At 32.8% G+C, this 17,548-nt stretch overlaps 1 protein-coding gene across 1 annotated transcript in view; it reads left to right on the plus strand.

Annotated features, from left to right (window-relative positions):
- The window catches only part of LOC149805083 (serine/threonine-protein phosphatase 2A regulatory subunit B'' subunit gamma-like), a 116,112-nt gene extending 100,183 nt beyond the window's left edge, over nt 1-15,929 (plus strand). The window contains exons 12-13 of the mRNA XM_089947202.1: nt 1,806-1,933; nt 7,195-15,929. Of these exons, the coding sequence (XP_089803328.1) occupies nt 1,806-1,933; nt 7,195-7,309 (243 nt within the window). The 3' untranslated portion in view covers nt 7,310-15,929. The remainder of the gene's footprint in view (nt 1-1,805; nt 1,934-7,194) is intronic.
- Nucleotides 15,930-17,548: the final 1,619 nt, after the last annotated feature.

The following is a 17,548-nucleotide window of genomic DNA, read 5'->3' on the forward strand; positions in this document are numbered from 1 at the left end:
AATGTTAAAATATTAAACTCTTGTTCTCTTTCTCTTTTTTATAATGTCTGCCATGCTGTCTTCTTTTCTTTCTTTTTTTTTCACATTGACAAACATACAAGTAGCAAGGTGTAGATGTACCGGTTTTGATTGTGATCTTGTTTAATCAACTATTGTAAGGTAAACTGTTTTGTATAAAATTTTTGGAAATCCATATAACACTTATCTTAATAGGGTTTGCCGGAAGGGCTTGTTATGCAGAACCCTTGTTTGCACATGCTACAGTTTGGAAAGTCTTACTTTTTTTTTCTCATGAACTGTATGTACTGTATAATTGCACTTGCACAATCTGATCCTATATGAGAAAGAACAGCTTTTCACTAAAACACCATAAAATTGTAGCTATTACAAATTTTACTTTGAACAAATGTAACAGTTAAAAGATTCTTCTCTGACAGTATTTTAATTTACAAATACAGTAGAACCTGTCTTGAAAGACCACCTCTTTTGCCAAAATATTATGGTTTCTCAAGACAAGTGGTCTCTTATCACAGGTCATAATGCTAAATAATCTATAAATTTGTGCATTGATATTGAGGTCTCTCAAGATGGGTGGCCTCTCATAGCATTGGTTTTCAAGACAGGTTTTACTATACATTGTTTCACTTGATTTGATTAAGTTTTTTTATGGCTAATTTGTAAGTTTATGCTCTATACTCAATTAAGTTGTGTCCATCTGCATGCTACATAGACCCTGATATGCAGTTACATAATGTGCCAGTAGGTCATGGTCGATATTGTTTGTTCTGTTGATTTCATCTAACAAACTGCATATACCAAGATCTGCTAGTGCATTATGCAATGATAGATCTGGGTCTTTGTTGTTTGTTCTGCTGCATACACCTCACAAACTGCATATACCAAGGTCTGCTGGTATATCATGTGATGACAGGTCTGGGTCTGTGCACTTTGCAGTTGGACTTATAAGAAAGTATTGATGGTATGCAAAGGTTAATTGAGCCCTGTTCGCTCAAAATATGAGAAAGTAGAGAACATTTTCTTTCTCAGGAACATATAGTGTTACTCAGCTCTGTACATACATACTTAAGTCAACTTCCTCAACATCACAAATCTGGTTTCAATTCAAAAATTTTGGAGGACCTTGTGAATATGAGCCAGATTTGCTGTGGAGTTCAATATAAATAAGACATAAAGCACCTTCCCCCCATCAAAAGTTGATATATGTTTGCCTTTGCATCCTGAGCCATGGGTTCCTCTTCTGTGCCACATTGGTGGGGACATTCATGTCCTCTGGGTGCATTCTTTATTTCTGTAACACAGCTTAGTGTGATTTTACAATCTCTTTTTAAACTGTGCTATGGTGTATTATATTTTCATGCCCTTGTCTAAATGGATATAAGTATATTTCATTTAACTCTTACATGAGCTCACGATTTCATACACGATTTCTTGTAGAGTTCTCTCTATAAGATAGAAAAATCAGCTATCATGGACAGGGTTTGCAAGGAATTGGGTTTCTGGCTATCTGTTTTTCATATACACCAGTCATTTCAAGCCAGTAACACCAACAAAAATAAACCTGAGGCTGTTATTCAATGTAAATAGGACCACTTCTTTAACTCAATGGTTTGCATCAGTATATTTAATTTTCTTGACTTCCCAAAGGTTGATACCTGAGCTCATCTTGGCACAGCTGAATCAATCCCCACTACACAAACCCTGTTAAATGATAACCCATGTTTAACTTTCAGAACAGTGAGTTTAAATGGAGCTTGATAAAACTTTAATTTTCTTTTCTTTAACAGGCAATTCAGGATCAGATGAAACTCCATGGACAGGAGCCAGTGTCTTTCCAAGATGTGAAGGATGAAATATTTGATATGGTCAAGCCAAAAGATCCTCTCAGGATTACATTGGAAGATCTAATTAGCTGGTATTAATTTTCTCTTTCTCTCTCTCTCTCTCTCTATATCTATATATATATATATATATATATATATATATATATATATATATATATATATATATATATATATATATAGTGTGACCCTGCTATAGCACGCTCCATTAAACATGAATTTGGATATAACATGGTCATGGCGTGGCTCCCAAAATTTCATATACATGAATTTATGTATTATTCTTGTGCACAAAAAAAAATCTTTCTTAAAAAGTACGAAAAAAACCGTAATAAGTTTGTTGTCATTTTGGGGAAGAGATTGCATATGAATAATAACAAGCCAATTGTGGCTTGGCTTCTGAAATTTTATATGTATTTTTCTTGTACATGAAAAAGTTTTTTTTTTTCTTCCTAAAAGTATGAGAAAAAACCCGCATAAAAAGTTTATTTGGGATTGCGTATCTCTTCGTCAATGTCACAAACTCAGATTGTTTTTTTCTTATTGGCTGCAAGACATACCATGTGGCTTTTATTAATTTATTGGCGACATTGTTGGCTGTTTAAACTTTTATATAAATGTACAACCATTGGTTTGGAGTGCAAAAATTCAAAGGCCCCATGAAAGGAAGCCGCAAACTGGATATAAAATGCACTGAAATTTATCTATTGTTACATAAATTCTTTGTCCATATTGACAAACCATCTAAACAGTACATTGTTATATCATAATCCGGTTATCTTGACATCTAGCATGAGTTCTGTATATTGTGACATATCCGCTTTTTTGTTGTTGACATTTCTGGTAACAGAGATCAACCGGTCGAGGCATTGTCTCATAATCTATCTTTAATTGGATTTTCGGCCACTCGCTAGTAATTAATATATTTACAAAGACTGACATTTGTATGTGGATGGCAAGTAAAATTCCTCTTCTTTTCACTCAGAATTAAATCCTTCAGAACACTCGCATTTTCTGTAATAATCCCTGTCATCAGAACACCTGTGTCTCTATCATCCATTGACCCTTTGTTAATTTTTAGATGCATGCATAGAAGGCAGCATCACGCTGCTATCACAAATGTAAAAAAAAATAATACATCTTTCTTATTGGTTTATTCAGTAGGCATGGAGGGACAGTAACTAGAATAGTCCAAACAACGGCCAATTCCTTTTTAAAAATGTACTCAGATAACATATTTTGCTGAAATTTCAAAGGAAACAGATTACCTTTGAAGTACCGACTGTTATGAAAACGTACTCAGCAAATGAAAAAAATACCAGTCTCAGTTATGCAATACAATTATTTGATGTTGCCGCCACAATAAGAAATGGGCATTTGCTTGGTTAGCCAAAGCTGTCCTTTAGCGGTGACTTCAATAGGGCATGCACACTTCATCAAAGAAAGCCGACTACAGTCTTTCAATAACAGCAAAGAACTTTTCTTCAAAGAAGTCAGTACCAAACTTAAATTAAAGTGATGTGGATTTTTGCATTTTCCAACATGACTAGAACACGTTAACTGTGCTGTGAAAGTTTCCTTTTTGTAGGGATAAAGTTTATGCTTATGAACACTACCAACAGTAGCTTAAAATGCAAACTTTTACCAGTTTGGAACGTACTGAAAAGTAAATGTGCTTCGTCATTCGTTATGTGCTTGTGGTATGTTTTTCCACTGAATTCAGACCAATATGCCCTGTTACAAAATTATTGAATATTTTAGAGCTATGTGTATGTGTGCATATTTTTGATGGAATCACTTGTATTGTGAATTCAGTGTATATGATGAGGTGCGCAGGTGAGTACACGGTGTTGATACTCTTGATACTCTATTCATGCTATACATTAGACATTTATGTATAAACAGGATTCACATATATGTACCAATTCACGGTTCTCTAAATAAAGTAAACTATTATATATGTCTTCTCTGTTTTCACTACAGGTGTATTTCTCATTTAATATGCATCAGTTTAAGATGGTAACTGTACCGATGAAGCACGTATTTTACTGCCCACATTTATTACCTACACCCACCACAATTTTTTGTGGGGTACATTTTCTTCAGGTAACTGACCCGGTTGCTTATAACACGGTTCATTCTTTAATGCAGTCGGGTTCTATGGCTCCCAACTACCGTGTTATAGTGGGATCACACTGTATATATTTGTGTGTGTGTGTGTGTGTGTGTATATATATATATATATATATATATATATATATCTGCATGTTTGTCTGTCTTTTTATCTGTCTCATTTTGTCTTTCCACCTTTATGTCACTGTTTGTTTTAAATTTATTTCTTATGTCAGATTTAAAATAATGCATATGAAGCTCTTTTTTATCTTTCTTTTGTGACCTTGGCTATAGACTTGTATCAAGGTCAGTATCCCAGAGTCAGAATTATTGTCACCATATACATGTTGGTGGGTTTTTTTGGTCTGTATCAAGGCAGTAATTTTTTGTTTTTGCACATACTGTGACTAATGCAGATTTTATCCTTACAATACAGCATGGATGAATGAATTTGTAAAGCACCAGTATGTTACATCTGTGCAGTTATGCATAAAGATTGACAGTTCTGGGTGAATTAAGTATACTCAGTTCTCTATTCGGTATATTTTTTAAAGCTTTAGAAAACAAGGCTTTCACAAAACTGATCGCCTCTACCAGATTTATGTATGGGCCAATATTGATCATTCTGAATATTGTTATATTGCAAGATACCAGCCATTTATAGATGTCACCAAAAAGAAGATTAATGGGGCTGGTTATCTGTGTGTCAGATTATTTGCCACAATTTGAATTTTTTGTTAACATTATTCTGTACTAAATACTTCTCATTCTGATTGCCATAGCAAGCTTCAATGGTTATGTGGTGTTTACAAGCGAGAACATTTTATGTGTACTTTTTAGTATTCTTCACCAGTTTCAAGAAACTTATTGTAATGGCCGATCTAGGTCCTGATAATACTACATTGGAGTACGGCACCAGGGATGAGTATGCTTTTTATCAGCTGACTAAGGAGGGTGAGAATGGAGTAAACTCAAACTCTTGATTTCTTTTAAACCATAATACAAGATGATTCATTTATTAAGAAACAGTTAATAAAGTCAGTTCATAACCATGACGGTTGTGTTGTTTTTGTATTAAGCCAAAATGCTATAATTGTTTTGAGGTTGTTGTTGTTGTTGTGGGGTTTAATGCCATTTTTCAGCACACGATAGGCTATTAATGGTGGAGGAAGAACCCGGGAAACCCCAGAAAGAACCACCGACCCACGAGAAGCTACTGGCAAGCTTTCTCACATACCCACATTGGCTGAATCTGAGACTCGAACCAGTGCAGACAGAGGTGAGATGGCAGTGATCGGTAATGGAGAGCGCTTTAGACCACTCGGCCACTCTGGGCCCCTTGTTTTGAGGTACAGTATGGTATATGATAATTTCATGCAAGGTCAGGATACACATTAGCACTATACTATTAGTTCATTATATTATTTCTTCAGATGAATGAAAATTATCTTAGAGTTACCATATGTGGATTTAGTTTCAATAAAGTTTACTACAGAAGAGAAACTATGACTTGATTGTAATATGTGAATGTAAAAAAGGAAACACTTGCTTGACTTTACACTTCAACTATAGCATAATACTTATTTGAAGTGAATTGGTATAGATAGAAGTAAATTGGCTGTCAAGTCTGTGAGGAAAACACTCACAGTGACTTAGGCAACTAATACATTATAAAATAGAAACATAACTTACATTTTATAGATTGCTGGAATAATCGAGTATTGTTGAATTGAATTTAAAATATCAAGTCAGTGAGGAAAGCACTCACAATGACTTAGACAACTAGTAAATTATAAAATAGACACATAACTTATGTTTTATAGATTGCTAGAATAATCAAGTATCATTGAATTGAAATTGGAATGTCAAGTCGGTGAGGAAATCACTCACAATGACTTAGACATTCTATTTCCCTAAGAATTTTGTTGGACCTATAATTTAAGAAAAGGAATTATAAATTTGAAATGTAGAGAAACTTCTCTGTATGTTTTTAGCTTCATAAAACTAATTAAAAAAAGAAAATAAATAAAGAATTAAAAATAAAAGTATTGGTCTGTGAGGACAAAATTCTTTTGACTATAAAACTGAATTTAAAATAACAAATGATATAACAATATCTACCGGTAGTTTGCTTGTAAAAAATAAATTAGAAATGAATAGAATGTGTATAAATTTGAAGAGAGAAAAGGAATTAAGAATAACAAAAATAAATAACTTAAATAAAAATTGATTTGTACTTAAATAAATTTTAACAAAAATTTACTGTCCAAAATATTGCCTAAAGTTACATAACTCTATAATAAACTGAACAAAACAAAATAAAAAAATAAAACTCTCAATAACTGTGATGTACCTAGTTTGATGGCTGCTAGCTGACTGAACCCCGTCAAACAGCCCACAAAGCCTTATATACTCCTGACAAAACCCACAACCAACAGAGCTTACAAAACCCACATTTCTAACAAAACCCACAACCAAGAGCCCACAAAAACCACAGTTCTAGCAAAATCCAAAAAACCCACAATTTTTGTTTGAATATTCAAACCAGTATGCGCTAGTATTGCATGTGTATATTTAGTCAATTTTCACAATGATTATTTATAGAAATTACCAGCTGGATATTTTACACATTGCTACATTGTGATAGAAATGCCCCTAGTAAAAAAAGTAAGGAAAAAAAAATTAGTTTTGTATTTTGCGGCACATACCGTGTTAGGCTGTCACTCATAGCAATGCTTCGGAAACCGTGTTACGCACTCTTACAATATTACTGAGGTAGACCGCATGACAGAGTAGTCAACATGTATATGTACCAAAGAAATAAAGAAGAGAAAAACCAAACTTAAATGCGATGATGTATACAAATGAAACATCAGGGGCTACAAACACATTGAGCATGTATTGTACAGTCTTAAACGGTTAACTAGAAATAGTCATTAATCGAATTATCAAGGATGCTAGACACCGGCATGATACTCCCTATTTTTGCTAGCACAAAAACATGTAGACTGTACGAACTAACTATTAATCGACGAAGTAAACTAAACAAAGGATCCTAGAAGATATTAATGTCAACTCATTTGTGCAGTTCACTGCTAATGCATTGATTTAATTAAAAAAATTGAGACCGAATTGGACGGCTTGTATGAATAGTGTTTACCATATACACGCATGTATACCTCACTCCCTAAATGCAGGTTATTACATTATCTTTCCTTTGCAGTGGAAAAGGTGACACAGTGGTCAGCATTTTGATAGATCTGAATGACTTCTGGACCTATGAAAACAGAGAGTACCTCGTACCAGAATCTGTGGAAGAAGGCGATAGCTTAATATGATTACAATGTGGAGTCATTTTGACAATAGGGATATTGCAGAGATAATCTAATTCCCCAGTGACATTTCTTTCCTGGTGCTCAGAGTTCGAAGGATTTTAAACTGTGAACAGAGAGAAGGAGGGAGGGACACAGAGAGAGACCTTACTAAGTTTTTACACTTTTAGCACCATCAGTAGTTTTTAATTAAGGTCCATGTTAAAATATTTAGGCTAAACTCAGTTTTAAAGTTTTTCACGTTCTATCAGGATATATGGTGGGCTTGACAAAGGGGCTACTTGTTTAATTACTATGATGTTGGTTTACTTTTGTCATAGCTTTTATGTCAGAAAATATCTGATGGGAAAAATTGTTCAAGGTGCAGCGTTATTTATATACATAACAAGAATGTGAAAAACCTTCAGAAATGTTTAATTTTCATTTCAGTGTTGATTAGAAATATTTGTGATTTATCTTGCTTGACAAATAATTTAATATTTTGTAGATTTTTGTATGATGTAAGGTAAGTGTACACACCATGAACACATACCATAATTTTCCTATAATAAGCCCATCCCTCCATTATGCATTAATTTTGGCAAATGTTTATTTAGGAAGTATTTTTCCAATGATAATCTCATTCTTAACTTCATTTAAAATTAATATGATAGGCCATATGGGTGTGTCATAGGTGAAACATTTCTCCACCCTTGTACATGCTGTATATACCGATTTATAAATCAGGTCATTCTTCAAGCAACATAGGACCTAATCAGCCATTGCATCATGCACCAGCACGTCAGGGTCTATATTGTTTGTTGTACTGATTGCCTGTAACAAAGCACATAGACACAATATACTGGTGCATTATGTGATGACAGATCTGTCTGTGCAGTTCGCAGTTTGATCTGACTTGTATATGTACAATACATGATATAAAACTAATATTACAGTTTATTATTTTTTCAAAAGCAACCTGGTGGAATTGGGTGGGTTTTTTTTAAGATAGGTTTTATTTTGATGCTAACTTAGTTTTAAATTTTAAGATATTTTATCACTGACATGAATTATCATACTTTACAAATAACTATTGGAATGATAAGTTTTGGAAATAGCTACATGGCATTGCAAAGAAAATTTGTTAATTTGCATCATCATAGCAAATTTAAAATGACCATGTTTTCAAATCCATTATGTGATATTTAAAACATGTAAATAAAATTTTGTTAATTTAACATTTCATTGCTTCAAAGAAACAGCAGTTATTATGTAAAATTTTCATTGCAGTCAAATACCAGTGGAGCAAAAAAAAATTCATAAAGTCATCAGAACAGTTGTAAACAAAGAATATCATGTTCATCATTCATTAAGAGGGAAGACGTTTCACTAGAGCAATGTATATAAAAGACTGTACTAAATTAGGACTGGGGAGGAATCAGTTTAATGACTGGACTGCTAGCAATATTTTTATTTGGCATTTATTTGGGATGAATGGATGATTTTGAATTTGTATTGCAAATGTGCAGCTTAATGTAATACAATCAGATTTCAGTATTTTTATGCAAACAATGCATGTATTTTTATTAAGGATGTAGTAAGAGTATGTATTAGATAACTGTAAATAATGCTTTATCAAAGGTAACACATTAAATAAATAAGGTAGCTGTCACACTTTCAAAAATAATGGGCAGTTTTGGCAATGTGGAAGTTGAGTGTAACATTCTGCAGTCATATAGTTTAATGTTGGCTATATTTATTAAAAATTTGTATTCTTCCCAGTAGTTTCAAATAAATGTACACATATTATGATTTCAGTGTTTACTCTAGTAATTTAGAACATAATGTTGAATGGGATGAGATTTATTTTCCAAATTTAAATGCAAATGCTAATGTAGGGCTTGAAAAATTTCAACTTGTTTACTTGTCCAGCAGGTTAAAAGACTTGGAGCTTTTACTCATACACTGTGCGTAATGCGGGGAATGATTGGAATGCTATTCAATTCAGCCAATTCAACGAGTATCTTCCTTCTTCCACCACTCATAAATACAATCAGACATGGGAAATTGTTGGTAATTAGTATATTATTCAGTTATATTTGTGTTAATTAAAAGGAAAAGAAATTGTGTCACTTTTGGAACAGATATATTTTAGAATTTTAACCAATCATTTGAAAGCCCCAAATTTCCATAACTAAAGTGCCCATAAGGTGCTTGGCATCCTCAGATTTAAAATAAACTGTGCAAAAAAAACAAAAAAAGACAAATCTGTCAGAATTTCCATGCACAATAAGTACCTAATATACTCTATATGGGTGAATGTTAAAAATCGGGTCCTTTATGTGATCTAGAGCACTATAATATATAGAGAAATATTGCAGTATTTAAATGTGAATTGTCCTTGTATTCTCAATTTTTATAAATCAGAAAACTCTTGCTTAAGCTTAGAGTTCAGTAAACTTGGCTGTCTTTAACATTCATGACAATAAATATGTATCTTAGAACTCTCTTTAACTTTGATTACAGTAACATTGTGCACTCTTTGATTTGTATAACAATAAAGACAGTAATATTGTACTGTCTTTAACTTTTGTCACAGTCATGATGGTATTGTCTTTAATTACCACAGAGATGGTATTACAGTGCTGTCTTTAACTTTCATTGCAATCAAGATGGTACCATAGTATGCTGTTTTTACTTTTGCTGCAATAAAGATTTAGTCAAAAAAAATTTTTAGAACTTTCTTTTCAACAAAGATGGAATCACAGTACTGTCTGGTTTTTTGGAAACTTTATTACTCGGCTAACTAACCCTAAGCAATATTTATTAATTTTTGGTGCTTTAGTTTTTGCTCAGTTTTGAGCATTTGACCCAGTACTCCATTAAATGAATTCATGATTTGAAAAATAAAATAAGTATTGTAATGTTTACAGTGTAAATATAAGTTTATGGTACCATCATAGCCCCAGTAGGCAATGGGCTAAATAGTTAATTGTCACATGTGATTGGTGTGCATATATATTAAAGACCATTTGAGCTTGATCTAATTGGTAAATCCTTCCAGTTTTCTGAAGAAGAAAATACATTACAAAATTAAACTTATACCACAAAACCTCATCAGCATGAGAGCACAGTTATTTTGAGCAGGTAAGTGAATATAAGTTTCAGCCAAAAGTATAATTTTTATCAGGTGACGTTAGACTAAGACATTCCTGTATAATGGGACACTTTTGCAAGGCATTATGGGTAATTATTTAAACACATTGTGGGTAAAACTGGTACATTGTTACAATATTACTAGTTCATTCCTGTTAACAATAATTTTTGATAAGGAAAACCTAATAACAGTCATACCCTTATGGTAAGCACCAGTTGGTAATATGCCAGTGTACTTGGAAAGTAGGTTACTGAACATTGACTATTTAAAAGTTTATAGTACAGTATTGTGTAATAATTTATAAGGTCTCTTCAAGAACATACAGTGCAAATTTTCAGAAACAAATGTTATTTTAACTTTATTGAATGCTCATACTGGAACAGTGGTTGAGCAGTTGAAGTCAGATCACATAAGTTTGTCAGGAACTGAATGAAATGGAAGGACAGGATTAGCTATTGCCAATTTCATATTTCCCCTTCGTCAGGAATTTAGTCAGGATCTACTTATTGATGTTAATATTGTAAAGAATATGTGCACATTTTTGTAGTTTGACAGTGTTTTTATTGAGGTTTTTTTTGTCATGAAGACTGCTACTCCATTATGCAAAATAATCATATTTTAGTGAGTATCATCCTAGTCTTACATATGCTAATTGTTTAATGTAGTAAAAATGAAATATCCTACTTCTGAATGATGATATTTAAACAGATTTAATCATTTCTTCACAAACTACATTATTCTTCTTTCATGCCACAATGCCAAAAATTTCCGATATAAGGAATTTTCATTTGGTAGAATATTTCAGTATGGTAGATGCTATATAAAAATCGTAACTATAAAGCATGGAATGATCTAATAAATCCAGAACATTTCCTTAATTAGTCTATGAAATGTTCCATTAGTTCAGATGACATTTTACATTACCTTAAAAGATATTCATTAATGTTTTCTAAAGTTACTGAAGCACTGTGTTTTCTTGTGAATGTCACATTGACAGAATGCCATTCATGTTAGTTTTTCCATCTTATATAATTTTCCATTTGATCCATCTATTCCTAGTCATTAACAATCAAAGTAATGGAAAAATATCTTACATGATTAGTTTTTTTTTTGTGAGATAAAAGGTGAATGAACTGCTGGTAAATATTGCAAATAATTAATGTGTGCTATTGTGTAGTTAAAGTATGGACCCAAAAATTTAGCCTTAGGTGTCATTCCATTTCATACATTCCCATTTCATATTTGTTACTTATCACATGACCACTGTTTTATTTAGGTTAGTAGAATCATATATTTTTGTCTATGTAACATGTATAATAACACCTAATATCTCCGATGTCGTGTATGGTAGGGGCTTAGTGACTGAGCATCTGAATGTTGCCAAGTAATTTCATGTCACTTTTTAACAAATTAAAAAAGAATTGTTTATTATGTGATAAATCTTACCTTACATTTTTGCTGATTTCAAATAAAATTCGTGAAACTTGTAGAATAATTTCAATCATTTGTTTACAAAAGCTCGCAAGAAATAAATTATACTAGTTAATTCATAAATTTTATTTGAAATGAGCACTTGTGCAAGATTCCATGCATCTTAAACACATTTTTGTTATAGATTTGCTATTTGCGCAAAAGATATTTTAGTATATGAAACTTGTACCCTCTATACATTTTTAGTTAATCTTCTCTCTCATATATAACGGTCATAAATGAAAAAGCTTTAGAAGTTACACCATAATAAATTCATCATTTGAGGGTCAATTCTGGGCTTCGGCCAATACAAGACACAACACAAGTAAAAGTAGCACCTGACCTACACATCACTTTAAATGTATATAAATATGAATATTGAATGCAGCAGTGCAAACATTGCTATTGCATTTTCATTCTGTTGTGAATGTTGTTGAAATTTACATTCAGCTCTAAATTAATCTCAAGACATGTGATGACATTGATATATAGTGAATATGATGAATAATGTAAGTGTACTTTGCTTTCTAGCTGTATCTGTTAGCTTTACCCATCTATCGTCTTTTGTAGAATTGTTTCGTATAACTACAAAAGACAAAAAACTATGCAGGTTTTTAGGGTAACAGATTTTTTTTCTCCAATTTTTTTCCATTCAGTGACTTAAACCTTTTTCTGTCTTGTCTGTGATTTTTGTTGTTCAAAGGCATCACATTTTGGCCACATAAACAACATAAGTTGTATTGAGATTCTGTTTCAGGATTTTTTGAAAGTTATAAATCTTATGCTTCTGTACTCAAGTAAAATTTAACAAATTTGACAACAACATTACTATATACCTAGTATAAAATTTGTACTTCTACATGCCAAGATTCCAGGAGAAAATTGCTGAGTCATCATAATACTGTTTACAGCTGAGACATTTCATTTCATGGAACACTTGTTTTCAGATATCTTTCATAAACATAATGAAATATTTTACATTTGAATACCAAGTTGATTAAACAACTAGGAGTATATGAACAGTTTTTAGCGCACCATGCTTTGTGTTGGGTTGTGCATATATAAAAAATATTGCTATTTTAAAGTCTTTTTGAACACACTGGACCAGTTTTGACCAAATTTGGCACAGAACATCTTAGTATGAAGAGCTTTCAGGATCATACCAGTAATGCCAATCCACCATCAAAACAGAACATGGTGTAAATAAAATATCATTTTTATTCCAGGGGTTTTGGATTTTATTGCAGTTTTGTTGACTTGTATGTTCTGAGCTAGAACACAAAACTAAACTTTTGTGTTCATCTAAAACCTATCTTGTCTTATTCACCTTGTAAGGAATTTTAAAACTCACAACTTTAACAATTATGCAAATAGTTACCAGTTGATCTATTTTCCATTGAATTTTATGTTTTTTTGCATCATGTATACAACATAAATGTGTTTATAACATGTATTTGCTTTTTGTGTGTTAGGATTGTATGTTTAACAATTTGTACATTATAAGGACATGGGGTGCCCAGTAGGAGTGAAAAGTTAAGTTTACTCTGCTGTTAAAGAAGTTTATTTCTTAAGTCTAAGTTTGTATGATCAATTATTTTCATCTATGCCTGTAAACATAATTTGATGGATATGAATCATATTTATATTTCAACCAAACTGACCTTTTATTCACACAGTTGGCAAGACCTTGACAAATAAATATTACTCAGACAGTTGGCAGGGCCTTGACAAATAAGTGTTTTTCAGACAGTTGGCTGGGCTTGGACAAACAGGTGTTATTCAGACAGTTGGCAAGGCTTGACAAGTGCTATTCAGACAGTTGGCAGGGCCTTGACAAATAAGTTAGTCAGACAGTTGGCAGGGCCTTGACAAATAACTGTTATTGAGAGCATGTGTCATCCATGCTTGATATAGATCATCCAGACTGCAAGTCAGTGCACAGTAATGCCTGTTTGCCTAGGGGAATTATGTATCAAGTTCCCCAGGCCTTAATTAATATTCAAGCTTGAAGACAAGAGGTCAAGCTTTAAAGGTGTACATTTTGATTTACTCGTCATTATGCTGTATTTTGCATTATCACCATCTTGTATAATCTATCTTGGTGATTATGCTTAATACTTCTTACAAAATGTGACTGATTGGACTACAGGATGGTTAACAGAAGGCAAACCCCTTAGGGGAGGAAATATTTTGAGCCCGGAATTTGAACAGTTGGTAAAAAATTAAATTTTTTAAATTTTGTTTACAATTGTGTTGGTGTTCAATGGTACATTAAAACATGAAGGAATTTTTAATACTAAGACAGTGGTAGTAGAGGGTTTTACAGAGAGGACCACCACAGCAGCAAGCTCACTCTCATCTGAGCAGAAGTCAAATCTTACAACCAGAACACTTCAGAAAGGAATCTATTACACTGACTGTGATGTTTATCACAAAATGATGAATGCTGGACAAAATATATTAACATTTTTTAAAACTTATGAACTGGAAGGTTGCTTATTGCTTGTCCTATATTTGGAACAAATCATTATGATCAGTAATCATGGTAGACTGATTGCCCAGAGGGAAAACAAAACTGAAACAGGTAATCCTGGTTCATGGTTGGCTAATGGACTAAAGGGGTAGACAAAGAAACAAAGGAAAACAAAAACAAAAATTGCAACTGGTGACTTGATTCCGACTACAAATTAATATTATAAAAATGAATACTTTATCTGATCCTACATAATTGACTTATATAAAATTATCAATTATCTGATCCTGCTACACACACATGCACTCTTTTTGTTCATTTTCATGTTCTTTCCTCCTGCACACAATGCACTGATTATTGGAGATGTCATATTTACTGGCTTCTATTTTGAATCTAGGAGTGTAGATTGTTGTTTTTCTAATTTTGTTTTCTCTAACCAATTAGAAAAATCTCTCATTTCTGTATGCATAAGTTTTCACTTGGCATCCCAGTTAGAGGGCCAATCCAGTAAAGCATTTGAATTTAAAGCTTTTGATGGTGCTTTATTAAGAACTATCAAGTTCAAGTAAGTGATTGTTAACTTTATACCTATGTAAATTAATATATAATGTATGAACATTTCATATTGGAATCCAGAATTTTTACATAATGTAAGTTACCATATTGGAATTCATGTAACATTTTGTGTTAACATTTTTTTGTTTGTAGAAATTGTCAATGGTACTATTTCTTTTTCACAACATGTATGGCTGAACATTTTAGCAGATAGAATTTCAGAAGCAGTTCATGCAAACTCTGCCCAAATACAGTTGAACTTATTTTTTGTGATAAATTTGTATGTTTTCAATTTGATGGGAAAATGTTAGAGCAAAATTTCATTCAAGAACACTGTGTAGGGGTGTATGCATGTAATTAGTCCAGAAAACACATTTCGAAACTGTTTATTTACACTGCAGCAATCTGTTATTTGAACTCATTCACTGTCATTAACTTCTATAAATTGTCACCTAGCCTAGCACTGTTCCTGGAATGTGCTTCCATGGTATAAAGGATGGTCGTTTTTGTAATCACCTAACAATAGACTACATTTTCTTTACCATATGCCAGTCTGTTTTGTATGTGCACCCATGTAAAGGCTGTCTATAGGATTAAACATTGTAAAATTATGGCATTATAGCAATATCAACGTGCAATTGGAAAGTTATTCACTAGCTGATGAACAATCATCGAATCATGTTATGCTGTCAGTTTGCAAACCATGCCAGACTTCATGTAACCTGTAATTTTTAATTTTAATTATAGAACAAATTCCAAATGCTATCATTGTTACACTTTATATCTTGTTTTAAATTTTAGTCATTTAGTTTCAAATTTTCATCATTAATCCCATCTGCAAGAGATTCAACATTGTTACATAAATTGTAGTCTGGATACCAGACAGTAATCATTTAGTTAGTCTTCAATTTTTCCCCACCACTTAACAATCCAGATGTTTTGTAGGTACGTTGTGTTGTGAAAAAATATAATAATAAATGTTCTGAAATATACAGTAGTGTTGTATTTTTTATTTTAGAGATTTATTCTTCATAATGCAAATCAAATGTTGACATTAAGTTTCAGAAACGCTTAAATCATAATGTCATGATCCCTATATCTGTTACAGTACTATGTCAGGCAGGTGAATATATTCCTTTGTAAGAGCTATCTTGTTCTTGCAAATGAAAAGATTTTAAAAATTCTTGGGAAGAAACAGGCTATGAGTACATTTTTTTCTCTCGATAATCTAAGGTAATAAATATTTGAGTGGCAATATTTTATGTTCCAACACTAAAAATTAATAATTTGAGTTGACTTTGTAGTCAACAGGTTAAGGTCATAGTTCAGAGATTCTTGTTAAGGTGTTCAGGGTTGATCATAACATCTTTCTTAAGTCAGAGGTTAATTATGATCTTTTCAATTCAAGCCATCGTCTAATTTCCCCTCCACAAGATTATACGTCACAAATGACCTTTATGTTACAGAAACCAAAGCCCCATGTAAGTGAAAACACACTATACTTAAAATGAATATTGTACATTCCATTTGAATTTTCATCTTTTAGTCCAAATACTTAAAGCTTGTGTGAATCCATTTTGACTACAGTTCAGATATGCAGTATCAAGATTCTAAGTTACTCCCAAAGTTGTCTTAAAATGTAATAATTTCTCTGTAGATAGCCCCCATTTTATCCCACCCTTTTTTCCATGTCAAACTCATAAGGCAGCTAATCTAGTTTACTAATCAATATATTTATTCTGAATGGGGTTTCTAAACATGTGCCGACTGGTAGCAGCAGGGAAGTTGAACAGACCAGTGCGTCCAGCCAAAATAAACCTTCCTACGCGAACTTTCTCCGTAGAAGCCTCAGAAATCAAAAATAAAGCCTTCTACGGGAGCTAATTTTCATGCATTTCAGACCGGATGCATCGGGTGGTCGCGCCGTGTGTGTTAGTAAATATAGCGTTAAGGACAGGAAAATAAATAATCAGGGAATAAATTTGTGTGTTATTTTTTTGTTGCATGGTGGGGCTGCTTTTTCATGAATAAATTTGATCAAGACCGATACGATACCGACTTCGTGGATCATGAAGATTTATCGTGATGAAACCATGCGGCGTTGACTGAGCGCGGCTGGACAAATTTTTAAATTTATTTATATCCATGTCACCGTTGCACCAGGTCTGATGGATATTTCTCAGCGTGTGCGTGTCTACGCCATTGAACACCGATAAAATGTTGCAATTGTCCCTGATCACCTTTGGAATCTGCGTATATCTCTGTGTTACGTAAATAACATCGGTGTTTTTGTGTCTGCCACGCGAGAATATCCTAGCCGGGTTGGTTTGTTTGTCCAGCATAACGTCATCGAATACAACAAGATTATTAATATCGCCGTCCAAATTATCTACGGTTGGAGCTTCATTGATGTCTGTGATAAATTCGATTGTGCCCTCATCGGTATTGTCGCTAAATTCTTTTAACACTTGATAACAACGTTGATCATCAACGGATGGTGCAACCAAATACAATTTGTCCCATTTCAGCCATCGCATGATCAAATTCAATAACAATTGTGTCTTACCAGATCCCGATGGTCCAATGATTATCATTCTGATTGAATTCGGTA

This window comes from Sinohyriopsis cumingii, chromosome 2 (assembly GCF_028554795.1).
Source record: "Sinohyriopsis cumingii isolate HCF-2022 chromosome 2, ASM2855479v2, whole genome shotgun sequence".
Classification (NCBI taxonomy): domain Eukaryota; kingdom Metazoa; phylum Mollusca; class Bivalvia; order Unionida; family Unionidae; genus Sinohyriopsis; species Sinohyriopsis cumingii.